Below are 16,216 nucleotides of genomic sequence, written 5' to 3' on the forward strand. Positions count from 1 at the left end.
ATAACCCAACAATGACTCTTGGCTCCGCTCACCATCTCCACGCATGCAAATGCAGAGCTTCCCACTGAAATGCACAAGCAACAAATGTGAAAAGAATGTGCTTGCCCGCTCTTCATGGCTCCTTGCCAGCACAATGATCCAGAGTCACAAGCAAAGACGAGAACCCCCTTAGGAGGAAGGGTCTGTGCTGGGGGCGGACTAATTCATGTGGATGTTGCCCTGCCACACCCAGGCAGGCAGGATGCGTTTCCCCTTATACATGAACAGGTGGGGCTTTGACCTTGTGCATGGAAGGAGGAGATGGACACACAGGTGGCATGTTTTGGGGCAAAGACTTATTCTTTAAGGAAATGGAGAAAAAGCCCCATCTTTGCCCAACTATAAGAGGTGTTGTACCTGCCTCATCTAAATAGTAAGGAAAATGTCAGAATGTCCGGAAATAAAGAGCCTACCATCCTGTTTCAAAATCCTACTTCTATCCTTTACACTTGAAAACAAACTGAAGTTATTCACTGTCCTCCTGGTCCAGAAGGACTCCCTACTTCTGGACAGGCACAGTTCCATACAATTGACAGGTCAACAAAGCAGAGGGAACGCCTTCCTTGCCCAGGCCTCCTCATGCATCTGAGGAGTCCCTCCAGTGACAATTGGGTAGACCTGGTCCTGGTATTCATCCTGAACAGGTACTGCGACGAATACGAAGGCTGTTGGAGGAATTTATCCTCATGCACGGGTGGGTCCTTGACCCTGTGTAGATTTAACTGGTTTCTTTTCAGTATCCCTGGTATACTCCCCTGCCAGGTTTAAAGCCTCTCCTCTGGAGGGTCCTTGACCTTGTTATGACTTCTTATTTTCGGGTCCTAGATCCCTTCACATTGGTTTCTTGAGGTCCTTGTGCTGCCCCCATACCTTCTGTATGGGGTTCTGGTTTCTCACCTCTGTCTCCAGCCTCTTTGTCTTCAACGGTACTTCTGCCTGGTTTCCTGTTTCGCGCTGCCATTCGCGGCTCCCCAGCACTTCTTGGAAGCCTGGCTGCGTGTACCTGCTGGACCGCTGTGGTGGGAGCCTCAGCCTATTCCCACTTTGGATCTTCAGTCCTCTGGAGACCAGATAGGCACGCCGTCGCTTTTCATCACATCCCGGTCAGCAGATGCAGGTTCAACTCTTCCATCTGGGGTATGGTTGCGTCGCTCGCAGTGCCTCCGGGGAGGGGATGACATTGTTAGTCGTCCTTCCCTTTTTAAGTTCTACTGAACGAAAAGCTACAGTGCTCAAATGGTCTTTTGGGTGCTTTCTGGTTCCGAACTTCTTCCTTGTCTCAATATATTGAGGGTATATATCAGTGGGGTCAGCCCTAGTCTTTCTCGTCTCAGTATTAGTGGTTCTATTGCTGTAACATTAATGCACGAAGGAACTTCTAGGATAAGAGAAAGGTAAAGAAGGTGAGGGGAGAAAGGTGGGGGAGGGTGGATTATATCGCGTTATCCGATGAGGTCCTCCCTGTATCCCAGGTAGGAACCCCTCCCCACAAGATCCAACCACTGAGTACCACCCCCAGGGGGACTATCGAGTAGTGCCCTCCCCTCCCTGGCCTCATGGATAGGGTCTTCCCATTGGGGAGAATGGACAATATCATAGGATTACAAGCCCCACCCGTCATGGCGACCTCTTTTCTCACCCTATATATGTTTGTGTTTCTGCAATAAAAAAAAATGGTCAAAGCTGTAAAATGCAAACTGAAGAGGCTTTAAAAAAAAAACCATAGTTCACAGGGGTCAGAGGTCCGATCCGTTAATTTCTAAAGTTCACGAAAAGGCAAAACCTGTGAATGAATCGCCTTTACTCAAACAGCAGCTTACATGCAAGAGAAAAAAGTCAGTCAAGCAGCAGGAACAACCATTTCCATTATTAGAGAGAAAATACAAAAACAGCTATGAATACCCAGCACGCCTGAAAGGATAAATCTTCAGTAAAACGACACCTATTGAACAACATGCATGAAGTGGAACTTTAACATTGTTAAGGTTACACAGTCTTCAACTTCACACCTTCCAGGATGATTTAGTAGTTTAAAAAAGAAAAGACCATTTAGTACACACGTACACACACACACACACACACACACACACACATATTTGTTGTAGAACATTTGCCTGAAATAAGGAGTTCAACCATTGTGACGTTTAGATATTTTGTTAACATATATAGTACTGCTAAAAATTCTTAACTGGTAACAACTGAAACTTCGTCCAAAGATGCCTCAGAGGAGTTTGAGTGACATTTACTAAGCACTCGGCCAATGGCCCCATGCCTCATAAGGTCACCCGACTCCTTAATGCCATCAAAGAAACACTAGACAAGATAAGCGGGCATGAAATCGTAAACACATCCAAGTACTCCGGACTCACACCTCACCCCTCCCCGATGACCTGATTAATGGGGCGATCTGAGGAGTTACTCCTCCACACAAAGGTTAGGACCGATCCTGAAAGGATCGCCAGTAAATCTCAGAAGGGCTTGTGCACCGGTGGACGATACCCAGTAGAGCAACGTAGCCAGAGGCGATGCTGGACTGTGGACCCTTTCATCATGACTAATATCCAGGATGTGACGATAGTCCACTGTGAATAGTGTTAATATTCTGTACCAGCCAATGAAATAGAGCAGTACATTACAATAAACATCCCACACAAGAATAAGATTTATTCTGGGCCCAACGTGTGGGGTACGACGTTGATAGATCGACAGGCTTTTGCTTACTTATTTTTTGCTGAAACTGTTCGGCCCAAAATCTGATTGAAAAATATGGTGAGGCGAGTAAGGGGATTGAAAGGCTGGGGGATCTGGGGGAATAGGGACAGATAATAGGGAGAAAGCCCCCCCCCCCCAAATAAAATTTACAAATTCAATGAGTTTTTCCGGACGAAAATATTTGGCAAAAAACTCTGCGAAATAAGACCTGCTGATTTAAGAACATTGAACGACGTGTGAACAAGCAGAGAAAGGTGGAAGCGTACTTACTACTCCAACATCATTAAAAAGCACCCGAGGAGGTGCGAGCAGGAGCAGGGCGTTCACCGCAAAACCATTGACCGGTTTATCCTGTGCAAATCCCACCCGCGCACGGATTCACATCAGAATCGGATGAACAGACGAGAAACCAAAAAAATAAGGCTTTTTCAACAGAACACATTGACATGAATGCCCCATAGTGAGAAGTGGGTCCCAGGTAATGGATACCCCTGTACTTGTTGAGCCGCATATTATGGGGACATGCATTGGCTTCAATGAGAAACGCTGCAGGGAAGAGACGGGAACATCTCCACAAAGCCAGCTGTCAACTAACAACCATACATTGGCCCTCAACAATCTGATCAGCTATTTAAATTGGGTAGGAATCAGGGTAGTCAATTCAGGGTAGCAAGTTCCAGTGGCACTGGACTACGCGTGGCAAGCGTCTTCACTACCATTGAAAATAATTGGATGGGAAGGTGCTGCCCGACAAACTTCAGTAGGTGTGAAGATACATCACCATTTGAGGCCCCCTTCCTCGTGAGTTCATTAGTCACTTCACTTAAATAGTTCCTCAGACACATTTGTGATCTTGTCCTATTGACTACTGCTTGTTTCAGTATACAGTGTTTGTGAGACATTAATAGAGAGGGATTTACATGTACAAGACCATGTAAATCCCTTGCAGAAAGATCATTTGAGATTAAGGATCCAAAGATTCTCTCTTCTTGCTAATTATTGAATACAGATGCACGTGTGTCTATAGGATGTTATGGTGAAATTGGCAAAGACTAGAAATGTCTCTGAAGAAGCACGATAGCAGCCTATGGAGTCTGTGAAAGTACGAAACACGTGTTAGCCATGGTTATAAAAAGGTACTGTTGGAAATCATTGGTTAAAAAAATTGGAAATAATGATGACGTTCTGTAATCCAAGGAACTATTGAGTTCCGATGGAATCCGTTGACTCGAAGAGGTTTAATGCATGGAATTTGTATATTTGCAAACCAATTTGGACAGTAAAAACCTTCTTGATTAGATGTGAAAGGCGGTTCTTTATTTGTATAATGAGTAAATGCTATAAGAGCACACTCTATAGATCCCAAAACAAAGGAGTGTGCAGAAAGCAGAAGTACTCTACACCATGGCACCATGGCAGTGGAGAACATGGCCCTCTGAGTAACCTACTCCTTCCACGGATGTGGAGCTCGCCCACATTTCTCCAACTTAATCTAGTCAGTTACTCAGGGAGCCACAAGTAAAACTTGGAATTATCTGCTTAGAAAGGATGTCTCGGCACATAGGCCTTCTGAGCAGAAGAAATGAAGCAATGGGAAAGTCTCATTTCATGAAGCACCGTAGACATCAGAGTCCACATGATGTTCTAGTAACATTGCCAAAAGGTAGTAACACCAGGGACAGCAGACAAAGCAATTGGGTGGTCTGGATGCTTTGTGGTCTTTTGGAGCTTTTACACTGCTAACCACAAAGCATTGCATCCACTGTCAGGTGTCCGCAGGACCTCACTGGCCATTGCTACTGGAGTAACAACATCCTGTGAAGCAGACAGACTCTGGTCTAGAAAGTGCCGTAATGAATTACAAGGAACTAAGAAAACCTCAGCCGCTACATAATGTAGTTCTATTCTATGAAGAAAATAATTCCCAAACGTCCATCTTTCAAGGGAGGTGCAAATGGGCTTTAATGGTGGAAGAGCGCCCTAGGAACTGTGGGAGACATCTGGATGAGACAATCATTTAACATTTGGAAAATGTGTTCTGCGGTGCGCATCAACATGACCCCCCTGTAGGATAGGACTTTCAAACACCCTGAATGGTTAGAGGGTGGCGAGAGGAGAACGAATTCTGCAGCTCAATAAGATTAAGGGCACTGCACAATACCTGCAGGAAATGCCCGGCAGAGACGCTGAAGGGTGAACGCGCTTCTTTTATGGGATGAGGGCAGAGGGAGGAGATACCAGGATGTGGATCAATAAGGGGTAACTGGCACAGTAGAACACCCGCAGTCCTGGGCAGATTGTCCATAATGGTAGAGGGGCACTGACCATCCACCCATTATGTAAGCAACAAGCTAGCTCAGTGAAAGCCACTAGTGATCCCTATCTGCTGCAGCGCGCTGCGGCGGACGTGCTCACAGGGTGGCTTTGTTGTTAAGGAAACGTGATTTCCTTCATCTTAAAAAGTATCCACAAGAGCAAGCACAATGGACGATGAAGTGCAGGAGAGAATTTTGCTTCCCAAGGTTTGCATGTTTCATTGGGCATGCAGGCTGAACCGCAGACCCAAAAGTTCCCAGGGAGCGCCCATACACATTCCCACAATTTAGGAAGGCCTGGTGGTACCTTGGCTCCACCACGCAGCTGTGGAACTAGAAATGGAGAAGTGTCTGAGAGCTCCCCCTGCTTCCTCGCTCCCGCTTGCAGTTGCCGGAGTTCCATCTGCAGATGCGTGTGTGACGCTACTGCATTACCAAGCCCTGGAGGAGTGGACATGTCAGAGTGCAGTGTTTACGTTGTTGTAGGGGCATGGTTAATGACTGTTCATGCAGAGGAGGGGCGCTTATTGGGTGTGGTCTAATGTTCTCTTGATCAGAAACTAGAAGCTGAAGTCAGATTTGTACTGCTATGTCATTATGGGCAAAGGCAACATAAGTTCTTACACGGGAATTCTGGCCTACATTGGTGCAGCCAGTATATACATGTTTTCTTACAGTAGCATTGTATTTTTACTGCCATTATTGATCCTAGCCTACAATGGAGCATCCTGCATAGACAGGTTTTGGGCAAACGCCCGGATTAACATGTTTTTTCTTACGGGCAGAATATTACCAACCTTAGCTGGAGCTTACACGCTAGACTCCATTGCTCATGCACATTCATGGGGAATTAATATATCCCCCTAACCCCACAGTTACAAAAGTCACCAATGCCCCGCAGGACAGGTCCATTCGAGACCTGGACGTTTTCCAAGGTTTTGTGGCTGCACTAAGGGGGACGATCATGCCGCAACTGTAGGGAATGTTGCTGTTCGGTAGATACGGCATCCCTGTCCTTGCAACCACAATGAGCAGTGCTCGTTAGCGATCCAGAATCCCACACACACAGGCACCTAGAAGAACTCACCTGTGGATCCTGCACATACTCTTGCCCTTGCTGCTTGCACCGCGGCTTGTTCTGGTCTTCTAGACGAAGCTGATGGGCATGCTGTCCTTCCATGGTGACATGCCAATCAATGAATGCCCGGCAACAATTCTGAAAGTGCAAACAGACAAATAATCAATTAAGCACCTCGTGAGTTAAAAAACAAAGCTCCAACCAACAGGGGGAGATCAAGACGGAAGCCGGGCAGAATCGGACACCTGTAAACACTTCACCCGTCAACATTTTAACAGTTTGCAAAGGCCCTCAACAGTAAATATTTATGAGCAGTCGTTTAGAACATTGATTTCTGACAAACTCGAGCTTAATTATTTTTACGATTCCATTTTGCGCTGCAGAGCGGGAGGATGAGATAAATATTTTTAACTATCTTGGTCAAGACCCCAAGTTTACTAGAAGACAGCGCTTGGTTTAATTATTTTGAACCAGTGTTTTTTTTTTTAAAATCACGATTAAGGTTTTTCAAATAAACTCGTCAAAAAGCACGCCTGCATTAAAAAAAAAATAAAAGTCACAATCCGAATGCAACCCTATTGAATATGTTCAGAAGTCTACAAACGTCCTCTCATTTAACCATGTTTAAAAGGTACAGCTACTCCAAACGACTGAATGCAGAATTACCAACACTGGCGGGGGGGGGGGGGGGGGGTAGAGAGGGGGAGAGGGGCTACTGTGCATCAACACCCGAGATTGCTTTCCTTAAGTGAGCAGGGGGCTCGAAAGCTCTAGAAGACCACCACTGGAGTTTCCAGGTAAACTGTTGGGAACTAGAATGCGCCCCGCCTTCTGTGATACAATTAGTTTTTGGGAGAATCAGACCGGAGGGAAAGCATTGGGGCAATCACCACCCCACTTAGGAATGTTGCATTGCTGGATCCTCCCCCCCCCCCCCCCCCCCCCCGCTTCCCCGACACTGCGGTTCAGCTGCAATGGGGGAAGAGGTGGGTGCTGGGTGATAGGGGAAACGGGAGTAGGGAGTGTTTATTCCCAGCTCCAGGATACTGCAACTACAAGGACCAGAATTCCGAGCACTTATGGTGGAAGAACCAACCATCCACATCTGAAACCACCTTCCAGAAGAGAGCCCCAGGCTCGAAAGCCCTGGAAGACCAGGAGAGTGGCCAGGGAACTGCTCATACTGGAGCGCACCCCTTGCTCTATGTTGCAATTCATTTTATAATTTGCTTGAAGGAACAGTAAGGGCACCCACAGGGGTCTCTGTGTACGCACGTGTGCGTACTATAGCACGGACAATTAGGACTTCCAAAGCATTGGCCAAGCAAATCAAGTGCAAGAATTCACCCTCAGGGGACAGTGCCCTTATTCCGCTCTCCATACCATAGCAGAAGGTGTAGCACAGCCATCGTCAGTGCAAGCCGCCCCCAGCGACTGGGGCACAGGTGCACGTGCACGTTAAATTCTCTGCAAGAGCAACGCTAGGGAACCACTGCTTTGGCTTGTGGCTTTCTTGCACCTCGGCAGAAAGGTTCGTCTGCATCCCTGGATATCATTCAGAGGGGTGGGGGCAGTGCCTTAAGTGGCACTACAAATCGAGCCGGGGCTCATCGAGGGGGCGTGGCCTAACAGCAGGGGCCTTGATGACCCGTTAGGCCACGCCCCCTTGACGAGCCCCGGCTCAATGGGCTACTGGCCCCACTGCCAGGCAGCCTGTTGTAGAGATTAGCACCCTCTCCCCTATGGGGGAGAGGGTGATGATCTCTGCATTTATATTCTATAGGCTTGCCTGGCAGGGGACAGCGCCTCCCTATTCAGCCTTAATGGTGGTGCTGCTCCTCGCCAGCTGGGGAGGGGCAGCGTCACCATTAAGGCTGAAAGGGTGAGGCCACTGGAAGCAGAGGCCCTGTTCCTTAAGACTGAAACTCCCGCGAATCCGCGGGAGCTTCAGCATTTGGAAAGCAAGGCCTCTGCTTCCAGTGGCCTCACGTTTTCTCCATAATGGTGGCGCCGGCCCACGTGCATCACTTGATTAAAGGGATGCTTCGTAGGTGAGGCGCCACCATTGTGGCTGAAAGACATTTTTTTCTGAAGCCTGAAGCTCTCGCACACGAGCGAGAGCTTCAGGCTGTAGAAAAAAATGCCTTTTCGTGGAGTGGCCGGGGCTGCCAGGGGAGATTAGTGGGCCCCGGCAGGGCCCCGCCTCAAAACGAAATTTCGGAGCCTGCCGGGGCCCAGCCCCGGCAGGCCCCGGCCCACTTAAAGCCCTGGGTGGGGGGCGGGGGGATTGAGACCCTCTACTGGTGACCCAGGGGCTCCCATGCAATGGCTCGTCTTGGCTTTCCGGCGAGAAGTTCCTGGAGCGCCCAAGGCTCACAAAATAACACGGCTTTTTTTTTTACCGCCTTCCAGCAGAATCCACCAAGAGTCGGCCCAACATTGAGAGCGGAGACATTACGTGTTGTGTTGTCACCGGCGTCGCATATGTGACGTCTAGGCCCTTCCACTGTAGATTTCAGACCACTAAATCGCCCACAAATGTTTTACCGAGGACGAGGAGGGCTGTCGACTTGCCTATGCGTTCCCCGCGATATGATCAAGGTGAAAGGCTGTGTGAGGTCACGTGATCGCACCGGAAGGCTGCTGCCTGTGATGTCACCAGGGGATTAAAGAGTCCGCCTCATCGCCCCCGAAACAAATTCGACGCTGGTGAAATGATAGGGCTCCATTTCTGAAAATTGAAACCTCACGAATCAAGTAAATTCCGCGTGCGCGGCCATATGCGCGCCCACTAAGAAAGTGGAGATATAGGGTAAACTTTTTTTTTTATACAAAAGAGCCAATTTGTCGGTCTGATTATGTAACTTTACCACATTTTGCTCTTCAGTTGCATTTTTTCCCCAAAACTCTTTCATGTCCTAACTAAGAACTATTTGTGTTTGAATACCATGCTGCATAATGCGCGCAGGTGTTCAACTATTACCATTATGTAGAATTTCACCAGCTCTAGAAGAACAACTGAGGCATGCTCTAGACTGTGGCATATGGCGCCTAATGTAAAGCCACACGCTCCCAGAGTAGTGCGCGGTATAGCACTGTGGCGGGACCATGTGTTCTTACAGTAGCGCACTATATAGCCTTATGGCGGGACCAGGTATCCCCATAGGAGTGCACTATCTAGCCTTGCGGGACCATGTATTCCCGTAGTAGTGCATTATAGCCTTGCAGGACCATGCATTCCCATAGTAGTGCACTATATAGCCTTGCAGGAGTAGTGCACTATATAGCCTTGCAGGCCCATGTATTCCCACAGTAGTGCACTATATAGCCTTGCAGGAGTAGTGCACTATATAGCCTTGCAGGACCATGTATTCCCATAGTAGTGCACTATATAGCCTTGCAGGAGTAGTGCACTATATAGCCTTGCAGGACCATGCATTCCCACAGTAGTGCACTATATAGCCTTGCAGGAGTAGTGCACTATATAGCCTTGCAGGACCATGTATTCCCATAGTAGTGCACACTATGGCCATGTGGGACCTTGTATTCCCATAGTAGTACAATATATAGCCTTGCAGGACCATGTATTCCCATAGTAGTGCACTATATAGCCTTGCGGGACCATGTATTCCCATAGTAGTGCACTACAGCCTTGCGGAACCATGTATTCCCATTGTAGTGCACAATATAGCCTTGCAGGACCATGTATTCCCATAGAAGTGCACTACAGCCTTGCGGGACATGTATTCCCATAGCAGTGCACTATATAGCCTTGCAGGAGTAGTGCACTATATAGCCTTGCAGGACCATGTATTCCCATAGTAGTGCACACTATGGCCATGTGGGACCTTGTATTCCCATAGTAGTACACTATATAGCCTTGCAGGACCATGTATTCCCATAGAAGTGCACTACAGCCTTGCGGGACATGCATTCCCACAGTAGTGCACTATATAGCCTTGCAGGAGTAGTGCACTATATAGCCTTGCAGGACCATGTATTCCCATAGTAGTGCACACTATGGCCATGTGGGACCTTGTATTCCCATAGTAGTACACTATATAGCCTTGCAGGACCATGTATTCCCATAGTAGTGCACTATATAGCCTTGCGGGACCATGTATTCCCATAGTAGTGCACAATATAGCCTTGCAGGACCACATATTCCCATAGTAGTGCACTACAGCCTTGCGGGACATGTATTCCCATAGCAGTGCACTATATAGCCTTGCAGGACCATGCATTCCCATAGTAGTACACAATATAGCATTGCAGGACCATGCATTCCCATAGTAGTGCACTACAGCCTTGCGGGACATGTATTCCCATAGCAGTGCACTATATAGCCTTGCAGGACCATGCATTCCCATAGTAGTGCCCTATATAGCCTTGCGGAGCATGTATTCCCATAGTAGTGCACTATATAGCCTTGCAGGACCATATATTCCCATAGTAGTACACAATATAGCATTGCAGGACCATGCATTCCCATAGTAGTGCACTACAGCCTTGCGGGACCATGTATTCCCATAGTAGTGCACTATATAGCCTTGCGGGACCATGTATTCCCATAGTAGTGCACTACAGCCTTGCAGGACCATGTATTCCCATAGTAGTGCACTACAGCCTTGCAGGACCATGTATTCCCATAGTAGTGCACTACAGCCTTGCGGGACATGTATTCCCATAGTAGTGCACTACAGCCTTGCAGGACCATGTATTCCCATAGTAGTGCACTACAGCCTTGCGGGACATGTATTCCCATAGCAGTGCACTACAGCCTTGCGGGACCATGTATTCCTATATTAGTGCACAATATAGCCTTGTGGTGAGACCATGTACTCCCACAGTAATATAGCTTTATATACCTGCAGCGAGTGTTAGAGGGTGTTATGGGCCCTGAAGCCTGAGTTAACGAGGTATGAGGGACTATAACGCCTGGAACGGCCCGAGCTGCAGGTCTATAAAGCTATTAGAACACCCTCAGTATTTAATAAATTAAGTTAGAAAAAATACAAATGATTAGTATATGCTACATGAATAATTTTTTATTGGGAAAATGGTTAGAGGATGGAAAAGGTAGTTCTGTAAAGAAAAACATTTATTTTAGGTTCAAATGTGTGGTGCCATAGCAATTACGGCTGCAGTTAAACTCCCTAGCAGTGTTTTTCCTGGTTGTGGCTTTTTTTATATTGTTGTGGGAGGTAACTAGTCGTGTGTGGGTGGAGTATTTAATTGGGAAAAACGCAGGTGTGCGTTTTTATTCTTCAGGTATGCAAAAGTGGTGCCAAAGTACTTACACATTACTTACAAATGAACAATAAATACTGATTTACATGTACATTTAGCATGTGGGTATTGGTATGCTGGTGTGCCCACTGTTCGTCCGTAGCCCTTGGGCAAATGCTTTGTACAGGTTTCTACTAAATTTAAACGGGGCGAGCAACAGCAGGCAAAATAAAAAAGCTATGCCTGGAAACAAAACACCGGTTTGTACTAACTTGAAGCCACAACCCACGGTGAAAATTTCTACTCGCTACCCAACCTTGGTAAAAACTACTAGCCGGATGCACAGAAGAAATCACCTACACATTATTGTGCCCAGCTGTGCGTGAATGTATACCCGTGCTTCTGTCCAAACAATAGCAGCCTTTTTATTCCCCGGCACAGACTAGAGAACACATAAAGGATACAACATTCCGCCATCAAAGTATTCCTCTTCCTCGGAGACACCCATTTCAATGCATCAATCCTTGCGGAACGGCGACCGCCCAAGGGACAATATTAACATTCCCAAGTAAATCCCCATGCAGTGTGGCAACCGCCATTGGGATAAAAAGTCAAATGAAATCAAAGGCATCCTTCTTGAGCAAATCACTAAGCGGCTCGGTGAATGCTGTAATTAAGTTAAACACGGCAAGTTTGTTTTGAAAGTAATGGGCGGAAGCAGTCCGAATCAATTATTTTCTGGGCTGTATTGAATACGCGGGCTATACCAGTTTGTATAGTCCGCAGATTAGCCAATAACGTTTTTGGAAACACCAATAGGGTGTTCTAATATGCTATATAGCCTTGCAGTGGGACCATGTATTGGCTATGGCAACAGTTACAAGATGGCATCGTTTGAGAGAGTTCACTGGTTGGCATTGGCTTTACCAACCTTGAGAGCTTGGCTGGTCATCAGTACATGAGCAACGATCTTGGTAGGGAAAGTGGTATTAATGAGCTGCTTCTCCCAAGTAAATAAAACAATCTCTGATTTCCTAGGCCACAAGCCAGGGCTTGAGCTTTGAACTTGGCTTTGCCTGTTATCTTTGTTCAGCTAATTGCTAATACCTTTTGACTCGTGTGCCCCGTCTCCAAAATAGCTATATATCGGCTAAATTGGCAAGAAACCAGGGGTTTATGAATGAAACAGGCGCCATCTTTTTTTTTTTTCAATGCAAGAGATAGCCACATTTATAGCACAGCGCGGCCAAAAAAAAAAAAGAAAGTGCTAAACCTCTTGTAGCCTGAGCTACTACAGCATTGGTCGAAGTGAGCGGGAGCGGTGTTCCCCTACTTTTTTTTTAATTAAGTTTTACTGTTCCTATACTTTTATTTTAAAAAAGAAATCGTTCCGGAATGCCTTTGTTTTAAGATAAAAGTGTAGGAAGAAATTGAAACTTGCACTTTCAGTGCACTACACTGAACGTTCCCTTAAACAACAGGCACATGTGTTTTGGGGTTTGTATTGTGCATGGGAGGGGGTTGGCAATGGGGTTTGTGAGAGTGGATGCAGGCCAGCAGGGAACATAGTTCCACTACTTCTTTTTGTACACTTCAACCAATGACAAGCCCAATAACATGGTCATTCCACTTCAAATGCTACTAGTGACCAAACAGGAATAGCAAACAAGAATTGGCAAAGCCAGTAGGTTTTGTTCTCATATGGTCAGTGCAGCCTGAAATGCCCCAATGCATGTGATGAGAAAAGGTTCACATCATTGCAAAGGATAGGAAACCGAGGTAATTCACCCAAAACAGGAACACGGTCCAAACGAGAAAAGTAGCAAAAAAACAAATTCTGTTTGGTCAAGCCTCCGACATCCTAGTCTGTTCCCATTGAACTTCCAGGAGGAGCCTACCATGTGCTACAGAGGTAGACCCAGCATCGCCACATTCCAGCCAATCACAATATCGGAAAAGATACAAAAAGAAGGGAATAGCGACACCCCTTTCAAAATGGACCACTTTCACAGCACGAGCGTTCAACAGGAATATTGCACCTCCATTCTCCAGGAAAACACTGGGCACCGTTTGAGCACAGCACCCAGCGTGCCTCCAGCCATCTCAGAGGGAGCAACACAATGCAACCCTCAGGGATGCCATTCACTCGCACCCGAGTCAGAGCTCAGGACTTTGGCCTTACAGCGACTAGCTAACGTCCATCCAGGAAGGGAGAGAACCCAGGGAGACCCCCACATGCATGGCGATGGCGTGCAATATCCAGCATCGGCCTAGGCACGACTGACCACTGCTGAGGAATGCAGCAGCACCCAGTGGCGTGTCCAGGCGGTGGCACGTGCTCCACCTGGAATCCGATTGGCCACCCAGGTGCCACCCCATTACCCTAAACTGTGATCATTATGTGTGTGTGTGCACTCGTACTTCATGCCACCCCTGCATAAGTCAGTGCCCCACTTGGGCCACCCATGTCAAATGAGTCTTGACATGCCAATGGCAGCACCAGTATGCAGTGCCCGCGTCACCCACTACGAGATGCTAACTGCAGTGTCTCCAGACTGAAGGGGGCCAAGATAGTCTTCCAAAACACAAAGCTGTAGACCACCTAATCGAGACGCGATCCCAAAAAAGGCAACATAGTAAGTAAAAGGTCTCACATTTATTAGTCTTTTTTGGTTTTTGGGTGGCAAACTCCACTTTTGAAGGAAGTGTGAAATGCTCACTAATGCTAGTGGGTGCAGGTGTGCAAGGGGAGGTGGAGGGCGTGGGCTATAGCCCTGGGTCTTTTGGTTGTAACCCTGGATAGAAGCTCAGGGGCTACAGCCAAAAGGCTGTATAGATCTTTTCCATACCTAGCAACACCCCTGCTTGCACGCCCCCTTCCTCCGCCCAGATGTGCACGAGCTGTGCATTACTACCATTCCCACCGTTTCTAGAGCAAAGACTCAAACACAACTTCACGTGATGCACTTCGCACAGTCTGAAGGTCAGTGGCAACTTTTGGAGCCGTTTCCCCAAAATCTTAAAGCTATTACCATTGCCGTTTTGCACGTGGTTAAGCTACAGCTACGAACATGAGAGGGCACGAGGGTGCGAGGGGAGGTGGTGGAACTACACACTCCAACAAGCGGGCTGCTGAGGTCTGCCTGAAGCCACCATAGCTCCACCACTGCGGAAGTGCGGAATTATCACGCGTCTACAATCCGAGAAGAATCCAAGATGTAAACAAACCTTAGCAATGCCAAGAGTTTGGGCTTTTGTGTAGGCATGGGAAAGGCACTTGCCAGGCACTGCCATAGTGGTATTAACTGGCCATCAGTGTTAGCAGGCGCAAAATGGTGGAAGTACCTGGGCATTCAATTGCGGCGCCTGGCAAATGCCTAATACTTATAGATTTGGGTTTGAATAACCGAGGTAAAAATGTTCGAGGGAGAAATGACCGGCAGTTATTTGTTCGAAATAACCGTCGGTCTTTTCTCCACTGAACATTCCACACTTGGCCAAACCACCGCGCACACACCCGCACCCACACCCCTAACCCCCTACTTACCTTTAATTCCGATGCACTGTGTCCTTGTGACGCCTGTTCCCTTTCACGTTCGTGATCGGTGAAAGGGCCCTGGAGGGTCCTCTACTTTTTTTGTTCCCCCCCAGGACTGCGGAACAGCTGCAGGGGTGTCCCCTGCAACCCACACTCACTATACTGTACAGTATAGTGAGCGGAATGTTGCGGGGGACACCACACAGGCTTTTTTTTGTTGGGATGACCGCACAATATAGTGAGCAAGGGTAAAGGGGACACCCTCGCAGCCCCCAGCACCGAATGCGTAACCTGGTCGAACTTTTCATCCATTCGGAATTTTCGAACAGCCGCAAATTCGGCCAAATCATGCATTCAGATATTTTTTTTGCGAACAGTTTGACCTAAACATAATGTTGGCTTTGCCAATGCTCGCTTTTGTTGAGTGAATTGGACACATCATGCTTACAAACCGAGTGGCTGAAGCCAGACCTGCCCAAGACATTTTAATTACACTAGTCGCACACTTACAACTCCACTTAAGTCATTAACTCTCAGAAGACTGCTTTGAAAAAAACACTGGCAGGCACTTTTGAGTGCAAAGTTTGATGGCAGGGCTTGAATAAAGCGAGCTGCGAGTTCCCAGGAGGCTGTGTTTTAGGTGGGGGGGTAGGAACTGGGTGGGAAGGTCCACGGGGATTAGCATGTACATGGGCAGGTAATGGGTGGGCAAATAACCAAATTCCCTACAAGCTCTGTGCCCCTCATATGCCATTTCCTGCCATCTGTACTCCAATGCAATAGTTTGTTTAGCGCCACCCAGTAGCCCAAACGGACTAGCTGCCGTCATCTGGGCAAACGAGAACGTTACAGAAGCTGCCACCACCGAGGCCCTTGCAGAAGGTTGCACATGAAAATGCCAGGGCGTCAGCCAGGGCCTCGGGTGCCCAATGCACAGTGCAATGTGCATTGGGCCAGGTGGGCCGCTGGTTTAGAAAACTGGGCAAGTGATCTAGCTTTGTTTTGAAGTGCCAACATTTTGTTTATTCTCGGAACTGGCCCGACTCTCCATGCACGAGCAGAAGGTATTCTGCGCATGGAAATTAAACAGACGATTTGAAAACCCCACCTTTCCTGGTATGAGAGCTCCCACAAATATTGCAGAAGGGTCTCTAGGTCCACTGAAAAGGGCACACTCTGGCCGTCTTTCTGACCTGGGGTCTACAATCCGTGCAGGGGACACGGATCCATGGAATAATCCGGTAACAATACCATTCTGGAACTGCTTCCCAATCCGAAATCCTAGCTCCTTCCTAAAACCTTCGA

The 16,216-nt window shown here is 47.5% G+C and overlaps 1 protein-coding gene across 3 annotated transcripts in view; it reads right to left on the bottom strand.

Moving 5' to 3' along the window:
* NEK6 (NIMA related kinase 6) overlaps positions 1 to 16,216 on the bottom strand; it is an 884,175-nt gene that overhangs the window by 608,814 nt on the left and 259,145 nt on the right. For all 3 annotated transcript variants that reach the window (XM_069609453.1, XM_069609452.1, XM_069609454.1), the window contains exon 3: positions 6,154 to 6,282. In XM_069609453.1, coding sequence (XP_069465554.1) covers positions 6,154 to 6,246 — 93 coding nt within the window. In that variant the 5' untranslated portion in view covers positions 6,247 to 6,282. The remainder of the gene's footprint in view (positions 1 to 6,153; positions 6,283 to 16,216) is intronic.

Source organism: Ambystoma mexicanum, chromosome 8 (genome assembly GCF_040938575.1).
Source record: "Ambystoma mexicanum isolate Mex_15411 chromosome 8, UKY_AmexF1_1, whole genome shotgun sequence".
Classification (NCBI taxonomy): domain Eukaryota; kingdom Metazoa; phylum Chordata; class Amphibia; order Caudata; family Ambystomatidae; genus Ambystoma; species Ambystoma mexicanum.